Here is a 22,555-nt window from a genome sequence, read left to right as displayed (position 1 = left end):
ATTTCAATTAAATATATCATATAGCAGACAAACAGTGATATTTGAGAAGTTTCTAGTATTTACAGAAAGTCAGCAATAATTATTTAAACAAAATTAAGCAGGTGCATAAATTTGAGCACCCTTGTCATTTTATTGATTTGAATACATTTAGCACTTTGGAACACAAAATTGGTTTGGTAAGCTCATTGACCCTTGACCTCCTTACACAGGTGAATCCAATCATGAGAAAGGGTATTTAAGGTGGTCATTTGCAAATGTTTCCCCTCTTTGCATCTCTTCTAATGACTGGCAACATGGGAGCCTCTAAGCAACTCTCAAATGACCTGAAAACAAAGATTGTTCAACATCATGGTTTAAGGGAAGGATACAAAAAGCTGTCTCAGAGATTTCAGCTGTCAGTTTCCACTGTGAGGAACATAGTGAGGAAATGGAAGACCACAGGCACAGTACTAGTTAAGGCCCGAAGTGACAGGCCAAGAAAAATCTCAGATAAGCTGAAGCGAAGGATGGTGAGAACAGTCATAGTCAACCCACAGACTTGCTCCGAAGGCCTACAACATGATCTTGCTGCAGATAGTGTCTCTGTGCATCATTCAACTATACAGTGCACTTTGTGTAAGGAGATGCTGGATGACAGAGTAATGCAGAGGAAGCCTTTTCTGCATACACGCCACAAACAGAGTTGCTTGAGGTATGCTAAAGCACATTTGGACAAGCCAGCTTCATTTTGGAATAAGGTGCTGTGGATTGGTGAAACTAAAATTGAGTTATTTGGACATAACAACACAACAACAAAATAACTTCAACCAGAATCCAGACTCTCATTTGAAGCAAGTGTTTAGAGGCTGTTATTTCTGCAAAAGGAGGATCTACTAAATATTGATGTATTTTTTCTGTTGGGTTGCCCAAACTTATGCACCTGCCTAATTTTGTTTCAGTAATTATTGCACACTTTCTGTAAATCCGATAAACTTCATTTCAGTTCTCAAATATCAGTGTGTTCGCCTGCTATATGATATATTTAACTGAAACTGCTGATCTAAACAACCAATGATTTATAAAGGAAAATCATGGAAATCATCAGGGTTGCCCAAACTTTTGTATACAGCGGTATTTATTACATTATAAGGGGATATTAATGTTGACTACAGGGGCATAACCCCTCTTAGAAATAACCTGGGGTTGTTTTATACCCTGGGGTATATTTTGGGATAGACCAATTAGACAGGGGGTTAATCTAGCCTGCTACACCTGTACCCACTTACAAGTGTGTCATCTGTAACTATGTAGGTATTGTGTTTTGTCCAAGGACACACACGGGTACCCCGAAGCTGATACACCTGGAATCGAACCCCTGTCTGTGATAGTGTTGGGAAACAAAATTAATACTCACAATGTTGTGATATTTTCTAACAATACAAAAATAAATGAAGAACTGATGTAATTGAATTAGTCGCTTAGAGATGAGGTGGAAAGAATGTACCTCTTCTATTCAACAGAGGGCCGAAGTATTTGTTGTAGATATAATCTGAGCATTACATGCCGTCACCTCCATTTCAATCAGACTAATGAAAAAATAATGGCGGACTGCACCATGGCTTTCCCCAGATATTAGTTTCAATACTGATCAATATGATTTTTAAGGAGTGTCATCCATTTTTGTCCACATAACTGCCGCTCACTGGATATCTTCTCTTTGTTGGACCATTCTCTGTAAACCCTAGAGATGGTTGTGCAGCAAAATCCCAGTAAATCAGCAGTTTCTGATATACTCACACCAGCCCGTCTGGCACCAGCAACATTCAAAGTCATTTAAATCTCCTTTCTTCCCCATTCTGATGCTCAGTTTGAACTTCAGTAAGTCGTCTTCAACACATCTAGAAGCCTAAAAGCATTGAGCTACTGCCATGTAACTGGCTGATTAGCTATTTGTGTTAACAAGCAGTTAAACAGGTGTACCTAATAAAGTGACCGATGAGTGTAGAACTACAGCAGTGGTGTCTTAAATCCCAACAATTATTAAAGAGTAATTTCAAATGTGAGCTGGCTGTTTCAGTGATGGACCCTGGTGGTACAGAATCAGACTTTAAGAGGGTCAACCAACCTTTTCTGCGCTAAAGTGCAATTTTGACATGTCGTAAATCTACAGCACAATGAATAAACACTTGCTTGGATGTGCCGAACCTACAGTCAGTTTAAAGCTTCATTCTTCTTAAATGGGTTTAATGGAAAAGAGTTCAGATCTGATGAAAGGGAACGGGAGCAGGAGCTGTGTACAGTCTATGCACACATTCCTAATTGTATTGTAGTTGTGTGTATAAAATAGGAAACCTAAAATGTTTTTCAGCACCTGCTTCCACATTCAAGGGGTCATGCACAGGTGAGCAGATGAGAAATACCGTGTGTGATTCAGCAGCATTTCCCATCCACCGAAGCCAAGGTTCAGTCTGCTGTTAACTCCCAGTAATTTAAGTTCTGAATCATCGATGAGGGGAATAAAAAAAGAAGAAAGCATAATGTCATGATTCTTGTCTGTATTTTGAACTTGATATTCTCGCCACCACTCGGTTTACACCTTCACCTTCCTATCCATTCCAAATCCCCTGATTTTTATCAAGTCTGATCCATTTCCTCCTTTAAACAGATCTTTCCTCCCAGTTCACCCAGAGCACAACCAGCTTTAGTTGTCTGTCTGTCTGTCTCTCTCTCTTCCCTCACTCTTTGTCCCGTGCTGTTAAATTGTCAGAGATTAAGTAATTTTGGAACAAGTGGACCTTTAGGTCAAAATCTGCATTTTGCACATTAGTGCATGTGGGGGAGCGAAGAAGGTGTTCTCGAAGTTGGGCTATTTTATGTTTATGGTAGAGCCTTGCACGCAACTATATTCTTCGTTCCGCTCCCGCTGAAATTCTGACCATTCCTGTCCGCACCCGCAACATGTGTGTTACAGTCCCGCCTGCTTCCGGAATGGGTGTGTCCAGTCCCGCCCACACCCGTGAAACACTGAGTGCACAATAATAGAGATGATAATTTTGTGTATTCTCCCGTCCCGCGGGAGAAAACACATCATTTAGACTATTAATAAAGAAATTCATGGGATTGTTTGTTTCGTTGAATCCGTGGCCTATATGTCTTTTGACGCCCTGATCAGAAATAGCATTACTATTTGGTTGTTTTCAGTTTAAAGACAGTTTCAGGTGACAGTTCAGTAACTCGCTGAGCTGTGTCACAGAGAGAGAGAGACAGACTCACTGCGCTGTGTCTGTCTCTCTCTCTGTTTGCTTCTGTAATGTCTGTTGCTCCTTTTAAATTACTACAATGAAAGTAGCATGTGGACATGCATACTTTACACTATTCTCCTTTGTTGACTGAGTCATCTTGTTGCTTCTGTTCCTGCAGTGTTTATTTTTAGTCACCCGCTCCTGCCCGCAGCAAAGTTCTGACTGCCCACTCTCGCAAGATTTGTGTTGGATCCCACGGGACCCGGTGGGACCCAATCCCAATGCAGCCCTCTAGTTTATGGCACATTTGGTAGCAATGTGATACATGTCACAGAAAGTGTTGTGTGCACCAGCTGTTCCATACCCCAAAATTAATAAATTGTGATGTTAGTCTGACTAAAACGTACAGTTTCAACTTGATTGCTCAACCTGTTTTCTGGAAAAAAGCTGGAAAATGAGACTGATGAAGGGACATCCTGGCTAGAAAGACTAACAGATGGCAGGCTGATGGGTAAAATCTGAGTATGTAATTTACTCGTACATCCTCATCATTGCCATAACAACTTATATTTCCATCAAGTCCCATAAAAATGAGTTCAGTCCTACAATGCTAACAAATACGAGCACCTAGAGGCCCTCTGGAGATGTAATCCCAACCACCCACGTTGCTTTGGAGTCGAAATGACTAAACACTGACCTACAACCTCCATTTTTGAACTCGTCCAAGATATGACTCATATTCCTCTGTCTGTCAAATGCTATGAAGACATCTGCAAACATTCATTAGTTATTGTTGCAACGAAGTCGGTCACAGACTGAAAACCATCCATGCAGACGTGTGCAGGTAAAAACAGCCATCTTACAATGGAAATATCTATAACACAGCACATGTGGAGTGTGAAACCATTAATGTGTAAATACAGGAAACAGCAATCTGAGTGCTCTTCTAGTTATACTTAAGACTTCCAGCAGAATTTTGTTGATAAAGAAATCAACACAACATGCGCAGTTTTGTTGATTTATGTCATATACCATCTGTGATATTGTATATTCCAAATTCAACCTTCCGACATAATTAAATAAATGTACAGCACATTTTCTCTCAAAAATTCTTGAAAGGGTAGTTGTAAAACAGCTAACTGATCATCTGCAGAGGAATGGTCTATTTGAAGAGTTTCAGTCAGGTTTTAGAATTCATCATAGTACAGAAACAGCATTAGTGAAGGTTACAAATGATCTTCTTATGGCCTCAGACAGTGGACTCATCTCTGTGCTTGTTCTGTTAGACCTCAGTGCTGCTTTTGATACTGTTGACCATAAAATTTTATTACAGAGATTAGAGCATGCCATAGGTATTAAAGGCACTGCGCTGCGGTGGTTTGAATCATATTTATCTAATAGATTACAATTTGTTCATGTAAATGGGGAATCTTCTTCACAGACTAAGGTTAATTATGGAGTTCCACAAGGTTCTGTGCTAGGACCAATTTTATTCACTTTATACATGCTTCCCTTAGGCAGTATTATTAGACGGCATTGCTTAAATTTTCATTGTTACGCAGATGATACCCAGCTTTATCTATCCATGAAGCCAGAGGACACACACCAATTAGCTAAACTGCAGGATTGTCTTACAGACATAACGACATGGATGACCTCTAATTTCCTGCTTTTAAACTCAGATAAAACTGAAGTTATTGTACTTGGCCCCACAAATCTTAGAAACATGGTGTCTAACCAGATCCTTACTCTGGATGGCATTACCCTGACCTCTAGTAATACTGTGAGAAATCTTGGAGTCATTTTTGATCAGGATATGTCATTCAAAGCGCATTAAACAAATATGTAAGACTGCTTTTTTGCATTTACGCAATATCTCTAAAATTAGAAAGGTCTTGTCTCAGAGTGATGCTGAAAAACTAATTCATGCATTTATTTCCTCTAGGCTGGACTATTGTAATTCATTATTATCAGGTTGTCCTAAAAGTTCCCTGAAAAGCCTTCAGTTAATTCAAAATGCTGCAGCTAGAGTACTGACGGGGACTAGAAGGAGAGAGCATATCTCACCCATATTGGCCTCTCTTCATTGGCTTCCTGTTAATTCTAGAATAGAATTTAAAATTCTTCTTCTTACTTATAAGGTTTTGAATAATCAGGTCCCATCTTATCTTAGGGACCTCATAGTACCATATCACCCCAATAGAGCGCTTCGCTCTCAGACTGCAGGCTTACTTGTAGTTCCTAGGGTTTGTAAGAGTAGAATGGGAGGCAGAGCCTTCAGCTTTCAGGCTCCTCTCCTGTGGAACCAGCTCCCAATTCGGATCAGGGAGACAGACACCCTCTCTACTTTTAAGATTAGGCTTAAAACTTTCCTTTTTGCTAAAGCTTATAGTTAGGGCTGGATCGGGTGACCCTGAACCATCCCTTAGTTATGCTGCTATAGACTTAGACTGCTGGGGGGTTCCCATGATGCACTGAGTGTTTCTTTCTCTTTTTGCTCTGTATGCACCACTCTGCATTTAATCATTAGTGACTGATCTCTGCTCCCCTCCACAGCATGTCTTTTTCCTGGTTCTCTCCCTCAGCCCCAACCAGTCCCAGCAGAAGACTGCCCCTCCCTGAGCCTGGTTCTGCTGGAGGTTTCTTCCTGTTAAAAGGGAGTTTTTCCTTCCCACTGTCGCCAAGTGCTTGCTCACAGGGGGTCGTTTTGACCATTGGGGTTTTTACGTAATTATTGTATGGCCTTGCCTTACAATATAAAGCGCCTTGGGGCAACTGTTTGTTGTGATTTGGCGCTATATAAATAAAATTGATTGATTGATTGACACGAAGCATATAAAAATATACTTTGTGTTAATGTGCTGTACATTAAAGAAGCACTTACTATAATTAAAATATATACATTGATCTTAACCTCGTATTGGCAAACGACTTGATTTCAGGACATTATTGAAACGTTTTCCATTCACTCTCATGTTCTTCAAGATATGCAGTCAGGTTCATAACTATTTGGACAGAATAACTGCCTGGTACCTGGAACCCAGAATGCTTCCACTCCTTATGTACATCCTGCTTGTACGTGTGACATCTTGCCTTCAGTGATGTAAATGATCTGTAGTGACTGACTTTATTATTGCAAAACACTGTCCTGCTCTGCATGTTAAGTCTGGGGTGGAGTCATCAGTCTGCACTGTGACCGTGTCCAGAGCTTTGAAGAATTTTCTCACAAGCACTTCCAAATTCATCTTGTTAATTTTGGTTAAGTCCTCACAGTCCACTTTCATTTAAACTAAGCCCCAATCCAAATTTCAAATCCTAAATGAACCACATTTTTTCCAAAAATACATTTTATCCACCAGATCCAGATCATTATGTTTGATCCTGTTCATTCCTGATCACTCATCTTTGATCCTGATCTGATTGCTACTCTTTGATTCATTTCACTGAACATTTATTGCACTGTTTCTTTCTCTTTTTGCTCCGTATGCATCACTCTGCATTTAATCATTAGTGATCGATCTTTGCCCCCCTTCACGGCATGTCTTTTTCCTGGTTCTTTCCCTCAGCCCCAACCAGTCTCAGCAGAAGACTGCCCCTCCCTGAGCCTGGTTCTGCTGGAGGTTTCTTCCTGTTAAAAGGGAGTTTTTCCTTCCCACTGTGGCCAAGTGCTTGCTCATAGGGGGTCGTTTTGACCGTTGGGGTTTTTCATAATTATTGTATGGCCTTGCCTTACAATATGGAGCGCCTTGGGGCAGCTGTTTGTTGTGATTTGGCGCTATATAAGAAAAAAGTTGATTGATTGATTTATTAATAATGCTTACTGATCACTGACCTTTGAACTTGGACACTTTCCTCTGAGAGGAATCAGTGGCCTCTGACCCTGATTGCTAACTTTTGATTGATTAAACTGATTAAATTCTTGAGCTTTTGGTCCTGACCAGTGAAGTTAGATTCTGATTGGTTTGATCCTTTAACTCAGATCAAAGCAATCCATCAGGATCAGATTTGAAGCTCAAATCCACATGTGCAGCAAAATTTATTACTGGTGGGTGATCCCACTGACCTTCTCTTAGGTTACGTAGACACTCAGATGACAACTCTCAACTAAGACCAGCAGTCTACTCATCTCTGAAATGATTTTGTCTCCCTGTTTGTTTCTGCACATTGATCAAATTAAGATTGAGTCCCTATCAAAACACATTTTGTTACATTGGCTCTAAACCTTTATCCAGACCTTCACTAAAATAAGATCACAAATGGGATGGATTTTCTTTTTTTTTTTCTTCTTCTCAACATCGCTGCAGTAGCTCCTTTATGGACATCAGGACCCAAAGCACTGCACATTTTCCATTTGTCCCTGAACTAATCAGAGCAGATCAACTCGCTGGTGCAGTGCTTTGGATCCCTATAGGACCAGAATTGGGACTCACTTCCTTATGGAACTGCGTAGTGAGTTGGCAGTAGTCTTTCGCTGGATGCCCTTCCTGGTGCAACTCCAAGGAGAATGGGGCACAGGTGGCATAGAAGGGGGGCTACTGATATTAAAATTCAATAAATAAATAATTAAATAAAAGCCCTGTTTCATAGTTGGGAAATGGAGAAAAAAAAATCCAGATCTGGTGCCTGATTTGGATCTGCTGCAAAATGTAATGGGCTCTTCCTTGGCTATGGTCTGTGCACTCTGAGTGCGCTAGTTTGTAAATTAAACAATGAGGGAATCCCCAGCTGGAATGAAAAAGCTCAGCAGCCACAAAAAACATGCATGAAGTACTGTGACTCCTACACTGACTGTCACCCCACTTTGGGTGTGAGCACCCTCAGATTTTTAACCTTGACACCTTGCAGGTCGAGCTCATGTTCACACCTGCTTTCCAAACTAGATGTGTGCAAACTGCAGCGACTCGAAATCTGGGTGATCATACTTGAACGCGCACACGTGTGCCAACGTGCAGGACTCACGAAATCCCCTTCAGCCACATGCTCATGTGAACGCAGTGCACCGCAGAATCCCACATAATAAGACGCACATACACTGACAGTGACGCAACAGCACATCAGCACGTCATAGTCAAGGTCATCCATTGATGGAATTAAAAGCAGAGAAGCTGCTGATGTAAATTTTGGCTCCGTGTTGCGATCTCCCCGTCGGCGCTGCGCACGTGCTTACATGCAAACTGCAATCGAACCCTCTCAGAATGGAGATGTGCCTCCGTGGTGCCAGAACAACTGGATGCAGATAAAAAATAATAATAATAAAAAATCATCAAAGCTGCACTTTCGGTGTCATTTAAAGGGTTTCAGCTCCCAAAACAGCCAAACTGCCCTCGCTGCAAATAATCGAAATGACTGCGCTGATTTAGCAGTGAGCTGATTCTGTACCCCACCAAAAAAAAAAAAAAAAAAAAAAAACGAAACAGATCAGAGGTTCTGCGTGACTTCGATTATTCATTCAGCCTGCGCTCCGACGCCACATGCAGCATCATTCTGCTCTTGGCAGCGCGGTGCGCAGTTTGTCCATTTAGGCGTGCTGCTGTCGGGCAGTTTTTGCGCTTGTTTGTTTAGCAGCGCGCTCCGGGCCAGACGGGACAGCGCAGTGGACGCGCCAAAAGCGCAATGAGACCGCGCTGCGCATTCCGGCGGGATAGCGCCGGGCGCGTGTGCAACACTTCATGCTGCAGTGACTCCCAAAATGTGGGGAGAGGAAAGAAAAAGGAGGGGGAGAGAAAAAAGGAAGGCGGATAAACTTACCGAACTTTTGCTGCCACGGAAGATATCGCATCGTTTCTTAAATTCTTCCTTTTGGACGCGGCAGTTCCCATGCTGAGATGGAAACGGCGCAGTCAGGAAAACAGTTCATTCCCACAAAAGAACAAAAATAAATCAATGAAAGGATCCAGAAGGAATGCGACAAGAAAGGCGAATGGAAAAAAGTTGCAGTCAGAGATGTGTGTCGGAAGAAGACAAAAAGGAAAAAAAGAGAGGTGGAGGCCAGCAGCAGTCTGTCTGTCTGGATGTGTGTGAGCGCGTCCAGGCGATGGAGCTGCACAGCTGTCAACGTGCTGAAAATACCTCCTCTGTGAGCGTGTGCGCGCCTCTCGCTCATTGATCTGAAAATGCAATGGGAGGGACGGTAGGGGGGTGGCATCATCATCATCATCATCACCACCACCACCACCACACAGGAGAGGTGGAAGTGGCGCATGCAGGGTCTCAGCTCCACCTTTCTGGGGATGTGAGGCTACGAGTTTGAGGACTAAATTGTCAGCTTAGTTCAATTTATTTCATATATATATATATATATATATATATATATATATATATATATATATATATATATATATATATATATATATATATATATATATATATATATATATATGGCGCCAAATCACAACAAAGCTGCCTCAAGGCACTTCACACGAGTAAGGTCTAACCTTACCAACCCCTAGAGCAAGCACACAAGCGATAATGGTAAGGAAAAACTCCCTCTGGTGATGCTGAGGAAGAAACCTCAAGCAGACCAGACTCAGAGAGGTCACCCACTGCTTCAGCCATTCTAGCAGTTACAAGGTTTTTACAAAGGTTTTTACCAAGCTGAAGAAACAGAAAAACCAATAGCAACTGTCAAGGATTTTTGGCCCTTGTTGTTCCCCTTTTTGTGGTTTTCCGTCTGCTTCGGCTTTGATTTATCAGTATTTATTTTCATCATGAGTTATTCTGTTATGTTTTTCTTATCACTTTGTTACTTTTCATACTTTAGCCATTGTTCTGTTCTAGTTCTGTTCAGCCGGTTTGTGTTTTCATTGTTTATCATTTAGCTTTCATCTGTATATGTTGGCTGTTGTTTTCTGTTGTACTTTTATATCAGGTTTTGATTTCTGTTTATTAGTCTGTTCCTGTATAATTTTGCTTTTGTATTTCATGATCAGTTCTAGTTGCTTTTGTTCACATGCTCATGTTTGATTTCAGTTCTTGTTTTTGTAGTTCCACATTCGGTGTTAGTTTATTCCTCACACCCAGCTTATTATTTTCACATCACTGCACCTGCCCCATGTCTTTGTCTCCCACCTTGTTTATGTCTGCTTTGTGTTTTCGTTCACTCCCACTCTTGCTCCAGCTCACGTGTCTTTGTCTTACTTCACTCCACTCTGTGCTTTCCTTCCTTCACTATCTTGTACTCTGCACAACCTTTGTCTCTCCCAGTCACGCCCCCTTCCAGAGACTTCCACACAGCTGCTTCACATCACACTAATTTGTTTGCTCCTTATTTAAACCATCACAGTCTCACAGCTCACTTCCAGTTTGTTGTCTCGTACACATTCCAGCGCCCTTTGTCAGTTCTGATTTCTGCTTTGCCGTGTATCGTGCCTCTGCTCTGTTTTCCTTGACCATGCCTTTTGCCTCGTCCCGGACGTCTGTGTTTGCTTGTGCCTCTGACCCCTGCTCAACCATGACTGCATTTTTGCCTGATCCTGATTGTACCTCTGCTCCGCTGCTTGATCACGTGTACCGAACCAGAGCCTAGAATAAAGACCATGTTTTCTCCTACACCTAAGCCTAGTCTGGGAGTTTGCATTGCGGGTCCAGCCACCATGGTAGATGGGCACCCGCCCATTCTGACAGTATCAAGGCAAAGCGCATTATTGAGATGAGCACAGAGTCATTGGCAGGGGGTCGTCCAGCGTCCATCCATCACGTCAACATGTATGAGTACATTGCAAAAGCAGACTGCAGTATGTTGCGTCAGCTTCAGCCAGGGCGTCTCGTGGTCAGTCCAGCGCTCTGTGGTGTGCAGCCGTCAGCCTTGTGCGATGTCTTCAGTGCCTCGGACAGAGAGAAAAAGAGCAGAATCAGTCGGGCAGAAATAACTGCACCTAAGGTATGAGTTCACTAGCAGTAAATCGACAGGGAAGCAGAGAGAATACTAAGGTGATTGCCAGCAGCTAACCCTGAGCTTCACTAACAGACCCAGAATTTAGATGAAATGAGAGACTTGCTTCCATTACTAATAAGATGAGTTAAACGGATAGGAAGCACTGTTCCATACTATGAAAGTATGGTAGCTATACGAGAGAGAGAATGTGTCTTAAGTCTGGACTTGAATCTCTCTATGGAATATGACTGTTTTATCTCTGCAGGGAGATCATTCCACAAAACAGGCGCATAATAAGAGAAGGCTCTGTTGCCTGCTGTCTTTTTACTCATCCTAGGAACACAAAGTAGTCCTGTGCCCTGGGAATGCAGAGCCTGGGCCGGTATGTAGGGTGTAATTAGGTCAGCTAAGTAAGGAAATGCTAGATAGTGAATAATTTTATAGGTTAGTAACAGAACCTTAAAATCTGACTTCATAGAGACAGGAAGCCAGTGAAGAGATGCCAAAATCAATGTAATGTGGTCAAATTTTCTGCTTTGTGTCAAAGGTTTGACAGCAGTATTTTGAACCAATTGGAGACCCCTAATGCTGGACTGCGGTAAATTAGAAAATAGAACATTGCAGTCATCTAATCTAGAAGAGACAAATGCATGAATCAGAGTCTCTGCATCAGCCATAGACAGGATGGGATGAATCTTCATTGTGTTACAAAGGTGGAAGAAAGCAGTCCTCATGATGTCTCTGATGTGTAGGTCAAAGGACAACGTTGGATCAAAAATTACCCCAAGGTTCCTCATTTTGTCAGTGTGATGTGTGATGCATGAGCCTAGGTTAAGCATTAGCTAGTCAAATTGATGTTGATGCCTTGCTGGACCAAGGACCATCATTTCGGTCTTGACCAAGTAAGAAATTGCTGGACACCCAGCTTTTCACTGATGCAAGGCAATCCTCTAAAGTCTCTATGAGATTACCAGCAGTTATCGTCATGTACAACTGAGTGTCATAATCCCTTAACACCACATTATGTGCCCAAGGGGTGTTATATAAAGGGGGAAAAGCAGGGGGCCTTAAACGGACCCCTCTGGAACCACAAATTTCATGTCAACAAGGTTAGAGGTAATGATATTGTGTAGGACACAGTAGGAGAGACTGGTTAGGTAGGATGTCAATCATGCAAGGACATTCCCAGCAATCCCAAAATGGTCCACGACAAGCAGAAGATCATTCACCACTTTAGTGAGAGCTGTCTCTGTGGAATGATATTTTCTAAAAGCAGACAGCAGTGGCTCAAAGAGATTATTCTCAGTAGGGTGGTCCACGAGCTGCTGTGAAACTACTTTTTCAAGGATTTTAGAACAAAACGATGGATTCTTAAGTAGTGGTTGAATCATTGCGGATTTGAAACATTTGGGAACAGATCCTAAGGTTAGTGACAGATTAATAATTTCCAGCACAGTAGGCCCAAGAGTGAGCCAAAGGTCCTTAAACAGTATAGTTGGTATAGGACGGAATAAGCAGATTGTGCTTTTAGCAGAACTTACAAGTTTTGCCAGCACATCCAGTGAAATAATATCAAATTCTATAAATCTAGGTAATATATCAGTGATGGCACCCACCTCGGATAACGGTGTGGTTGCCGGACTAAGGCATGCTCAGACAAATTTAATCTAATGTCACCTATTTTCTTCTCAAAGTAATATAAAAAATCTTGGGCTGTAAATGGAGAGCGACTTACAGGTAGTTGTCCTTGAATAAGTAATACCACTGTGTGGAACAGGAACTTTGAGTTATGCTTGTTTTTGTTGATCAAATCAGAGTAATAGGCCCGCTTTGTAGCCAGGAGTGAAATGCTAAATGGACTGCATTCATATAACGCTTTTCCATCTGCATCAGACCCTCAAAGTGCTTTACACATCAATGCCTCACATTTACCCCGATGTCAGGGTGCTGCCATACAAGGTGTCCACTACACACCGGGAGCAACTAGGGGATTAAGGACCTTGCCCAAGTGATTTTCCAGTCAGGCTGGGATTTGAACCGAGGATCCTCTGGTCTCAAGCCCAACGCTTAACCACTAGACCAGGGGTGGGCAACTTGTTCCAGAAAGGGCCAAGAGGGTGCAGGGTTTTCTTTGCAGCCACTGACTCCACCAGATGATTTCACTGATTAATATCACTTTGAGCAGATGGAATCAGTTAATCAGTGAAATCATCTGGTGGAGTCAGTGGCTGCAAAGAAAACCCGCACCCTCTTGGTCCTTTCTGAAACAAGTTGCCCACCCCTACACTAGACCATCACGTCCCCTAGTGCATGCTTATAGTCTAGAATAGCTTCACGCCATGTGAGGTGAAATACTTCTAGTTTTGAAGTACGCCGTTTTCATTCTAGACCTCTAGCCTTATGCTTGAAGCCACTTAAGTAATCACTGAACCAAGGCAACCATGTTTTTTTGGGTGGGGTGGGGTTGTGCTTTTAATGTAGGTGGATCAGTCATGTCCATTGTGGTTGTGAGCACTGAGTTTAAGCTGTCCACTTTGTCTGGATTTACAGTCACCTGTGAAATTAAGCTCTTTCTTTCTAAGCGCACATTTCATTTTAAAATATTCCTGTTGCTCTTTTTGGGGGGGTAAAGGACTCCTCGTTCTCTCTTGCTCTCTCTCACACTCATTCTGTGTCTCTCACTCAGCCAAGGACAGAGGGAGCAGTGGACGTGAAGTGCTGCAGTGTTCTGAGCATCACTTTAAACACATCAGTGGAGTGTTTGTTGATCACGGCTGTGACTTTGTTGGGTTTCTAAAATGTGTGAGTTATTCTTGTTAAAATAGCGCATTTTTAGTATTCAAAGTTGTGCCTGCCTCGTAAATGCAAGCTTCCACCAAGTGTAGCGGCTCTAACATCATCAGCATACCAAACGGCAGTTTCTCCGTGATCAAAGGTACACACACGCACACACGTATGTCACGGTTTGAGTTTTGCTAGGTGTTCTGTGTTATTTTGTTCTTTTGTGCTGTTAGTTATTTTTGCGTTTCATTGGGTTTGGTTGGTTTCTTTTCTTGCTGGGTTTTTTCTGCTTGGGTCTGCCTGTCTTTGTTTCTCTTGCCTCTCTCCCTTGGATCTTGGTGATGGGTGTTTCTCTCTCTCTCTGGCCATGCCTAGTTCTGGTGCTTTCCATGCACACCTGTTCCTGATTTGCTGATTACCACCTGCGATTATTTAAGCTCACTGGGTGTGTTTGTTTCTCGCCAGTTTGTCGTGCCTTGTGTCCTCATTCCAGCTCTGTTCCTGCATTCCATAGTCCTGCCTGCCTCTTTGTGTGTACCTGACCTCCAGCCTGTTGTTTTGACCACGCCTGTTTGCTTGATGTTTTTTTGTACTGCTGCTTTTTCTTGACTGCTTACTCGTGTACCGACCACCGCTATCCTCCACAGTGAAACCTTCTAAAAACCAGAGCTGTTTGTTTGAGTCATGCATTTTTGTCTTGCAATTCCAGACCATCCAGCCTGATAGTACAAACTGGCCAACGATGGACACAGCCGGCTCTAACCCGTTTCAGCTGGCAGTACATTACCACAGTAAGCAGCTTGCACAGCAACAGGATCACCTCACCACACTCTCTTCCCGGTTTAGCGACCTCGCTAAATGCCAGAACTCATTCATGGAGTTGGTGAGCACCCAGATGGGTCAATTACTGTCAATGTTAGATCATCAGGCTTCTACTGTTCCAGCCACCAGCAGCAGCAGTGTGCCACCTTCAGGACCTTCAACAGCTGCACCGGCTTCCGTACCTGAACCTGAATACTGCAATCTACTGTCGCCACCTGAATGCTTTTCAGGCGAGTCCGGTGACATCAAACCTTTCATTACTCAGTGTGAATTAAACTTTGAGCTCATGTCATGTAAGTTCCTGTCTGACAGGGCGAAGATAGCTTACGTGATCACTCACCTGACCGGTCGTGCTTTGGCGTGGGCAACAGTGAAGTGGGGTCACCGATCTTCAACCTGTGCCTCTCTTCCGGCTTTTACAATGGCACTGTGATCAGTTTTCCAGCACACCTCTCGAAAATAATCAAAATAATGCTCACAAATGTGTTCAAGTTGCATGGATTTCCACAGGATATTGTGTCTGATAGAGGAGCACAGTTTGTGTCTAATTTCTGGAGGGAATTCTGCTGTCTCCTCTGCGTCACTGCCAGCTTAACCTTGGGTTACCACCCCCAGGCCAACGGGCAGACAGAGCATCTCAATCATGAGTCAGAAAAGGGACTCCAGATTCTCACCTCCCAGCATCCTGCCTCATGGCCTGCTCAACTGTCTTGGATAGAACTGGCACACAATAGTCTTCCATCTGCATCCTCTGGTTTTTCTCCATTTCATGTAGTTTACAGTCATCAACCTCCACTGTTTCCATCCACTGCACTTTATTCTTCTGTTCACTTTGCCCAAGGACTCATCCTCCACTGCCGACGAACCTGGGAGCGCGCACGTAGAGCCCTCCTATAGTCCTCAGCTGCCTATAAGACAGCAGCTGATCGAAAAAGATCCTCCGCACCTGCATACGAACCTGGACAGAAAGTTTGGCTCTCGACACAGCATCTTCCTCTTAAAGGACTGTCCAGAAAACTGGCTCCCAGGTTTGTTGGTCCATTCTCAGTTTCCAAGGTTATTAATCCAGTTTCTGTTCGCCTCTGCCTCCCAAGTACTGTGCGCATCCACCCTACCTTTCATGTTAGCCACGTCAAGCCTGCTCATTCCAGCTCATTGTGCCCTCCGGCCATTCCCTCTCCCGCCCGGTGTGTGGATGGCGGCCCTGTTTTTCAGTGCGGTGGCTCCTGGACTCTTGCCGCCGCATGGTATGGCCCCGAGGAGCGGTCGTGGGTTCCCTCCCGCTTCATCCTTGATCCTGCTCTGATCCGTGAGTTTCATGACTCTCATCCTGCTGTGCCTGGGCCATCCGGGGCCGGCCGTAGAGGGGGGGTACTGTCATGGTTTGAGTTTTGTTAGGTGTTCTGTGTTACTGTGTTATTACCATCTGATTTGATTTGATTTGGCAATAAAATTATATAAGAATACATAAAAAATACTGCAGAGGATAACACAAGAAAGCTTCCAGTACGGATGCTTATTTACATTGTGGTCCTGGAAAAAAAAAAAAAAAAAAGACATACACAAAAATAAAATACAATAATGAAAAACTCTAAAAAAATATATATATATGGTATGAAAATACACGAACCAAACAATAATACAGTAAAATAACAATTAATAAAAGTGATAAAAGGATATTCTTGAGCAATAGCTCTATGCAATTCACATACAGACCAAACAGATAAAAAGACTTAAGAAGTGGACATTAATAATATAAAAAGAATCCTTGACTAGAATTTACAATACTAGTTAATAAGAACGGCTTAACTCAATGTTTAAACACATGCCTAGAAGTAGTTTCATTAATAGACAAAAGAAGACTATTCCATAATTTAATCCCAGTAAATGTAAAAGATGATAAGCCAAAAGACTGTACTCTCTGGACATTAAAAGACAAATGGCTGGACCTTGTGTCATAAGATGAAACATGCGAAATAAAATTAGATTTAAGGTAATCAGGTGCCAAATCGTGAGCGACATAAAATACGTGGTTCAGTTTAAGCTGATCTACTCTCTTTTCAACTGGTAGCATATTATTCTTTACAAACTGGTCAACTCCATTGTGAGTCATTGGAGAGGTATTTAACAAGTATCTGATCATTTTATTGTGAACCACCTGAAGGCGTAATTTATTACATTTGGTGAGACCACTATACCAGGAAGAACAAGATTAATCCAAATGACATTGGATCAGTGAAGATATTAACAGTTTTTTAGTTCTGAGGTTAAAGTCCTTTGTATTACGATACAAAAACTTTAATCTAGTGGAACATAGTGCCACAATTTTCAACACAATTGCATTCCCAGATAAAGACCTATCCAGAATTATGCAAAGATATGTAACCTGGGCTCTGGATTCAATGGCAGCACCATTACATCATACCTGTAGCCTTTGGGCATTAGCTATTTTACGTTTTGAGCCAAATAATATTGACTCAGTTTTACCAAGGTGGATTGACAACTTGTTGTTGATTAGCCAATCACATATAGACTCCAGCTCAACAGTGAGAGTTTGTTCAATACCAGGTACGTTTTTACCAGTAGCTAACAGTGCCGAATCATCTGCATATAACAGTAACTTGCAATTTGTGGCTCTTGACATATCATTCACATACAAAAGAAACAACAAAGGACCCAGGATGGACCCAGGATGGACCCCTGGGGAACGCCACATGATATGTGTTGCTGCACTGACAGAGTACCCTGTATGTCAACCACTTGCTTCCTGTTCATAAGATTCACACCATGCCACTGCATCCACACGGAAACCAATGGCTTTCAGTTTGGTCATCAATATGGCGTGGTCGATGGTGTCAAAGGCCTTTTGCAGATCTAATAACACCATGCCAGTTAGATTACCCTGATCCAACTGATGTTTGAGAAAATCAGTCAAATGGATCAGGCAGGTGTCAGTTGAATATGCAGACCGGAACCCTGACTGTAGTTCGTAAATCAAATTATTACGAAAAACATACTGGTTAACTTGTTCATACACTATCTTTTCCAAAATTTTGGAAATGACAGATAACACAGAAACCGGCCTGTAATTACTGACATCACATTTACTGCCTTTTTTGTGAATTGGTACCACCCAAGCTAATTTTAGTTCATCTGGGACAATACCAGTTGACAATGAGCAATTCACAATATGGCACAGAGGGTGAGCTATAACTGAAGCACCATCTCTGATGAACTGCGCGGGCAGGTCATCCATACCAGTCGCCTTGCCAGCACCAATTTTCATGATTTCCTTACCTGATCTACACTTACTGAAGCTAGACAAAAATCATTGCTCGAAACATCCAGCTTATGATAAAAATTAGTAACATAAGATGCACCAAATTACCAGTACCAACAGGTAATTTACCAACCAGTTTGGTGGCGATGGCTGTATAAAACATATTAACTTTATAAACATATTATAACTTTTCAGCTACCACTGCTTAGTCAAAAACAGTGTCACCATCAACATTAAGCCCAATGTTATTACAGGGACTAGCCCTTTTAGAACCAGTACTGAGATTACTCAGCACTTTCCAAAGCTTCTTTGGCTTATTTTGGCATTCATAAACCATATTAACATAATAACTATTCTTAGCTTTACGCTTCAGGTAATTCCCTGTTTCTAAAGTGTAAGAACTGGTCATAATCAGCCGGATTGTTGCTATGGTGTAATTTACACAATAATTTGTCACGTTTTATAATTAGGTCATGCATTTCACCAGTCATCCATGATTCAGACCTTTGCTTCATCCTCATACTACGATGAGGTGCTAGAACGTTCAGTGTAGCTTCAAATAAGCTCTTGAACTGAGTCCATGCTTCAATAACACAAGTCGAATTGAAGACAACAGACCAATCCACCTCTGATAAGGCCTGTATCAGCCTGTCTTTACTGCTTCAAACTCCTCAGTCGAACCGTATTATGTTTACTGAACATGGGTCGCATTGTTTTATGAGTGCAAAAAGTCATTATGTGGTCACAAACACCAACATTCAAAACACCATGTTGAGAAATATTGTCACAGTCTGACACCATAATCAAATTGATGGTAGAAGCACTAGTTCTGGTAACACGAGTTGGAGAGTCAATGATCTGCGACAATCCAAAAAGGTCACAAAAATTACCTAACAACAGTCTTAGGTGGTTTGTGTTTACAGACATAGGTTTAGAAACATCAGAAACAACAACAGTCTGCTTGGGAGGTCAGTAATACACCCTGACTAAGATAGGATGAGAACGAGGCAACAAAATCTCCACCCGCACAGTTTCCAGATTATCTGAGTGAAGGTCAGTGTGAAAATTGAAAGCAAGATCGTTGCGGATATACGCGCAGACCCCACCACCATGCCTGTGTCTGTCATTGCGGACAATGGTGAACCCAGAAAGTTCCACTTCAGCATCGGTAACTGAGTAGTCCAACCAGGTTTTGGATATGCCAGTGATCGCTGCCTTAGTTTTTTTCGCAAGCAGTGCAAGTTCGGAGATCTTCAACACAAGACTTCTGCAATTCAAATGCAAGATATGGATTCCTTCGCGCTTGAAGCACAAGAAGTCATTGGCATGATTATCACACCCAGAGACACCAAAGTCCTCTGGAGAGTCATTCATAGTCTCGGGTGCATCAGATGAATCCAGTACAGTCGCCATAGATGACACCGTACACTTATTACAAATAAAGGGAATCATATCCCCATTGCACACCGCAACATCGTACAATGATACAGGTATGTCCCCACACTTAATGTGCATCCATTGGTCACACAAGTCACAGGGAACAGCTTTACTGTTGCTTCTAACTCCTTTTGAGCACACAACACAAGGATATTTAGGAGTTCTTGAAAGAACAGGGCCTGGGCAGGGATGAACATCACCACAAAGGAGTAGAAAGCATGCAAAACATAAATTGTCACAGTGTGCCCTTGACACGTTCACAGTAAAGCGCTTCTGTTTACCATAGCCACGGCTAAGTCCTTGACCTCTCCTAGGCACAGTGGGTGTTAATACTCAATGGTGAAGATGAGCAAGTCCATAATGAAAGTTACAAGTATAAAATACTCCTGCATCAATACTGTATCAATAAACAGAAGGAAGAAAACAGATTAAAATACCATACAAAAGGAGCGCAATTCCAATTCCGTATTTACCTGTCGCCATTATTAAGTTAAGTTGGACAATGACTGACCGCCCGCTGCAAGGCTTGCAGGCTAACCCAGCTATTGACAGACTAAATCCAGATGCTAACAGACTAATCCGGCTGCAGTCAAATACATGGAGTACTGTCCATTCAAATCTGGGTCCGGTATCAACACGACACGTTGTCGCCACAGACCGCAGCTGAGCAGACACTGAAATGTTCCATCCACTTTCAGATTGTCTGATTTTAAATTGACTGCTTCACTTTCTCGTTGACAAACTCGGCTAACAAATAGCCAACTACGTTACCTAGCTACCTGGCTTGCTGACTCCTTCACTTTCTCCACAGCGCGGCATTGGAAAAGGAGAAAAGTTTTATAGATTTGATCATTCTGAGGCCAAGGAACAACAGGATATTGGCTATTTAGCAATACTGCAGCAAGTAAGGTGTGTGTTCTGACTCGTGCAGTGATTATTGTTTCACCTGCGGTTATTTAAGCTCACTGGGTGTGTTTGTTTCTCGCCAGTTTGTCGTGCCTTGTGCCCTCATTCCAGCTCTGTTCCTGCATTCCATAGTCCTGCCTGCCTCTTTGTGTGTACCTGACCTCCAGCCTGTTGCTTCGACCACACCTGTTTGCCTGTTGTTTTTTGTACTGCTGCTTTTCCTTGACTGCTTACTCGTGTACCAACCTCCGCTATCCTCAACAGTAAAACCTTCTAAAAACCAGAGAGATTTATTTGAGTCGTGCATTTGTGTCCTGCGATTCCAGACCATCCAGCCTGATAACGTACACAGGAGTCGCTTGGCTTTTAATATATAGAATCCCAATTATGTGAATGAGCCACAAAATTTTGACAATTTTGACCAAAAAAAAAAAAAGACTCCATGTCACCAGCTAGGTACCAGATGACCTTATTGTTTAGGTCATGATGACAACATCCAGTGCAGAGTTTTAAAACAGCAGTTAGCCCTTCAAATAACAGGATTATACATCCACATGACCCTACTGAAAGGATTCACTATACTATATTACTATAGCCACAGCAGACACTTCTCTCTCTGTCTACGTATGTGTAGTTTTAAAGTTACATGATGCTTGACATGAGGCTGTCAGCTTCTTTGATGTCAAAAGCCTAGGTCTGATGGTCACCTAGGGCACCACTGCTTGTATTTAAATTGCATCTTCTGAGGCAGAGCCTTCAGCTTTCAGGCTCCTCTCCTGTGGAACCAGCTCCCAATTCAGATCAGGGAGACAGACACCCTCTCTACTTTTAAGATTAGGCTTAAAACTTTCCTTTTTTCTAAAGCTTATAGTTAGGGCTGGATCAGGTGACCCTGAACCATCCCTTAGTTATGCTGCTATAGACTTAGACTGCTGCGGGGTTCCCATGGTGCACTAAGTGTTTCTTTTTCTTTTTGCTCTGTATGCACCACTCTGCATTTAATCATTAGTGATTGATCTCTGCTCCCCTCCACAGCATGTCTTTTTCCTGGTTCGCTCCCTCAGCCCCAACCAGTCCCAGCAGAAGACTGCCCCTCCCTGAGCTTGGTTCTGCTGGAGGTTTCTTCCTGTTAAAAGGGAGTTTTTCCTTCCCACTGTCGCCAAGTGCTTGTGTTTTTATGTAATTATTGTATGGCCTTGCCTTACAATATAAAGCGCCTTGGGGCAACTGTTTGTTGTGATTTGGCACTATATAAATAAAATTGATTGATTGATTGATCTTGACAAGCGAAAACTAGTTTTATACATTATGGTGACATTCTGTTTTTAAGAAATCTGCTTTTGTCAGACTGTCAAGGCTAAAAACAACTTTCTGTCCTCACACTGAGATGATTACAACTGATCCATATTAAGAATACAGTGAGTAAATTTTGGTCATTATTGTGGTATTTCATATCATATACACACACAAAGGCAGAGGCGGCAAATGAATCACCCCATAAAGGCCAATTACCCTTCAAAAAATAAAAAAAGAACTCTATCAGTCTGTGCACCCGCAGGCCATTTCACCAGAGGCTCAAATGTGCAGGATGTCCTTCAACGTTAATATCTTTACTATGCATTCCTGTACTGTAGATGCACATATGTAAATGTATACACACAGACCCACGGAGACAAGCAGAGGTGCCGTTGAACATTAAGCAGTAAACTATTCCAGGCAGCGCTGACGACTCTGAGGGAGAGTGTGGATGGACTGTAGATGACCACCAGAGAGGAAGAGATAGATGAATGGATGGCGAGAGAAGAGAAGAGCCAGGAAGTAGAAGAAAATGATGATGAATTGGAGAAAGATGGCCGGATGGCAGGGAGCCATGCAAAAAAAAAACAAAAAAACAACGGGAGCAAGCAGTGGGTAAAAGGATGAAAGGAAGAGAGAAGCTTGAATGGAAGAAGACATTTATTCATTTCTTTTTGCTATAAAGGAGTGCATGTATAGGTTTTTCCACTGTTTGAAAGCACTGGTGGTGCAATATGCTGACAAACGAAGAGAAACAGAGAAATAAAATAGATGAAAGACAGTGAGAGAAGACTGATGCACGCTGCCATAAATCCACACATGTCCCAGATATTAGTGTTTCCTCTGAGCATGACAAGCATTCACTGTCTGACTGATTGCACAGCAGATTAATATTGGAGTATGAAACGAGTGCAGCAGCCAGTGGTTTGTTACTCACAA

General features: G+C 42.3%; 1 protein-coding gene across 6 annotated transcripts in view; it reads right to left on the bottom strand.

Annotated features, from left to right (window-relative positions):
- Positions 1-16,376, bottom strand: part of LOC117528937 (NMDA receptor synaptonuclear signaling and neuronal migration factor) — a 125,383-nt gene extending 109,007 nt beyond the window's left edge. For 4 of the 6 annotated variants that reach the window (XM_034191568.1, XM_034191571.1, XM_034191570.1 and 1 more), the window contains exon 1: positions 8,970-9,374. In XM_034191568.1, coding sequence (XP_034047459.1) covers positions 8,970-9,040 — 71 coding nt within the window. In that variant the 5' untranslated portion in view covers positions 9,041-9,374. Of the gene's footprint in view, positions 1-8,969; positions 9,375-16,343 lie in introns of those variants that run through there. The other 2 variants (XM_034191569.1, XM_034191573.1) reach the window with 2 other exon arrangements.
- Positions 16,377-22,555: the final 6,179 nt, after the last annotated feature.

This window comes from Thalassophryne amazonica, chromosome 17 (assembly GCF_902500255.1).
Source record: "Thalassophryne amazonica chromosome 17, fThaAma1.1, whole genome shotgun sequence".
Taxonomy (NCBI): Eukaryota; Metazoa; Chordata; class Actinopteri; order Batrachoidiformes; family Batrachoididae; genus Thalassophryne; species Thalassophryne amazonica.
The sequence above is the reverse complement of the archived record's forward strand: the minus strand, read 5'-3'. Positions and strand labels throughout refer to the sequence as shown.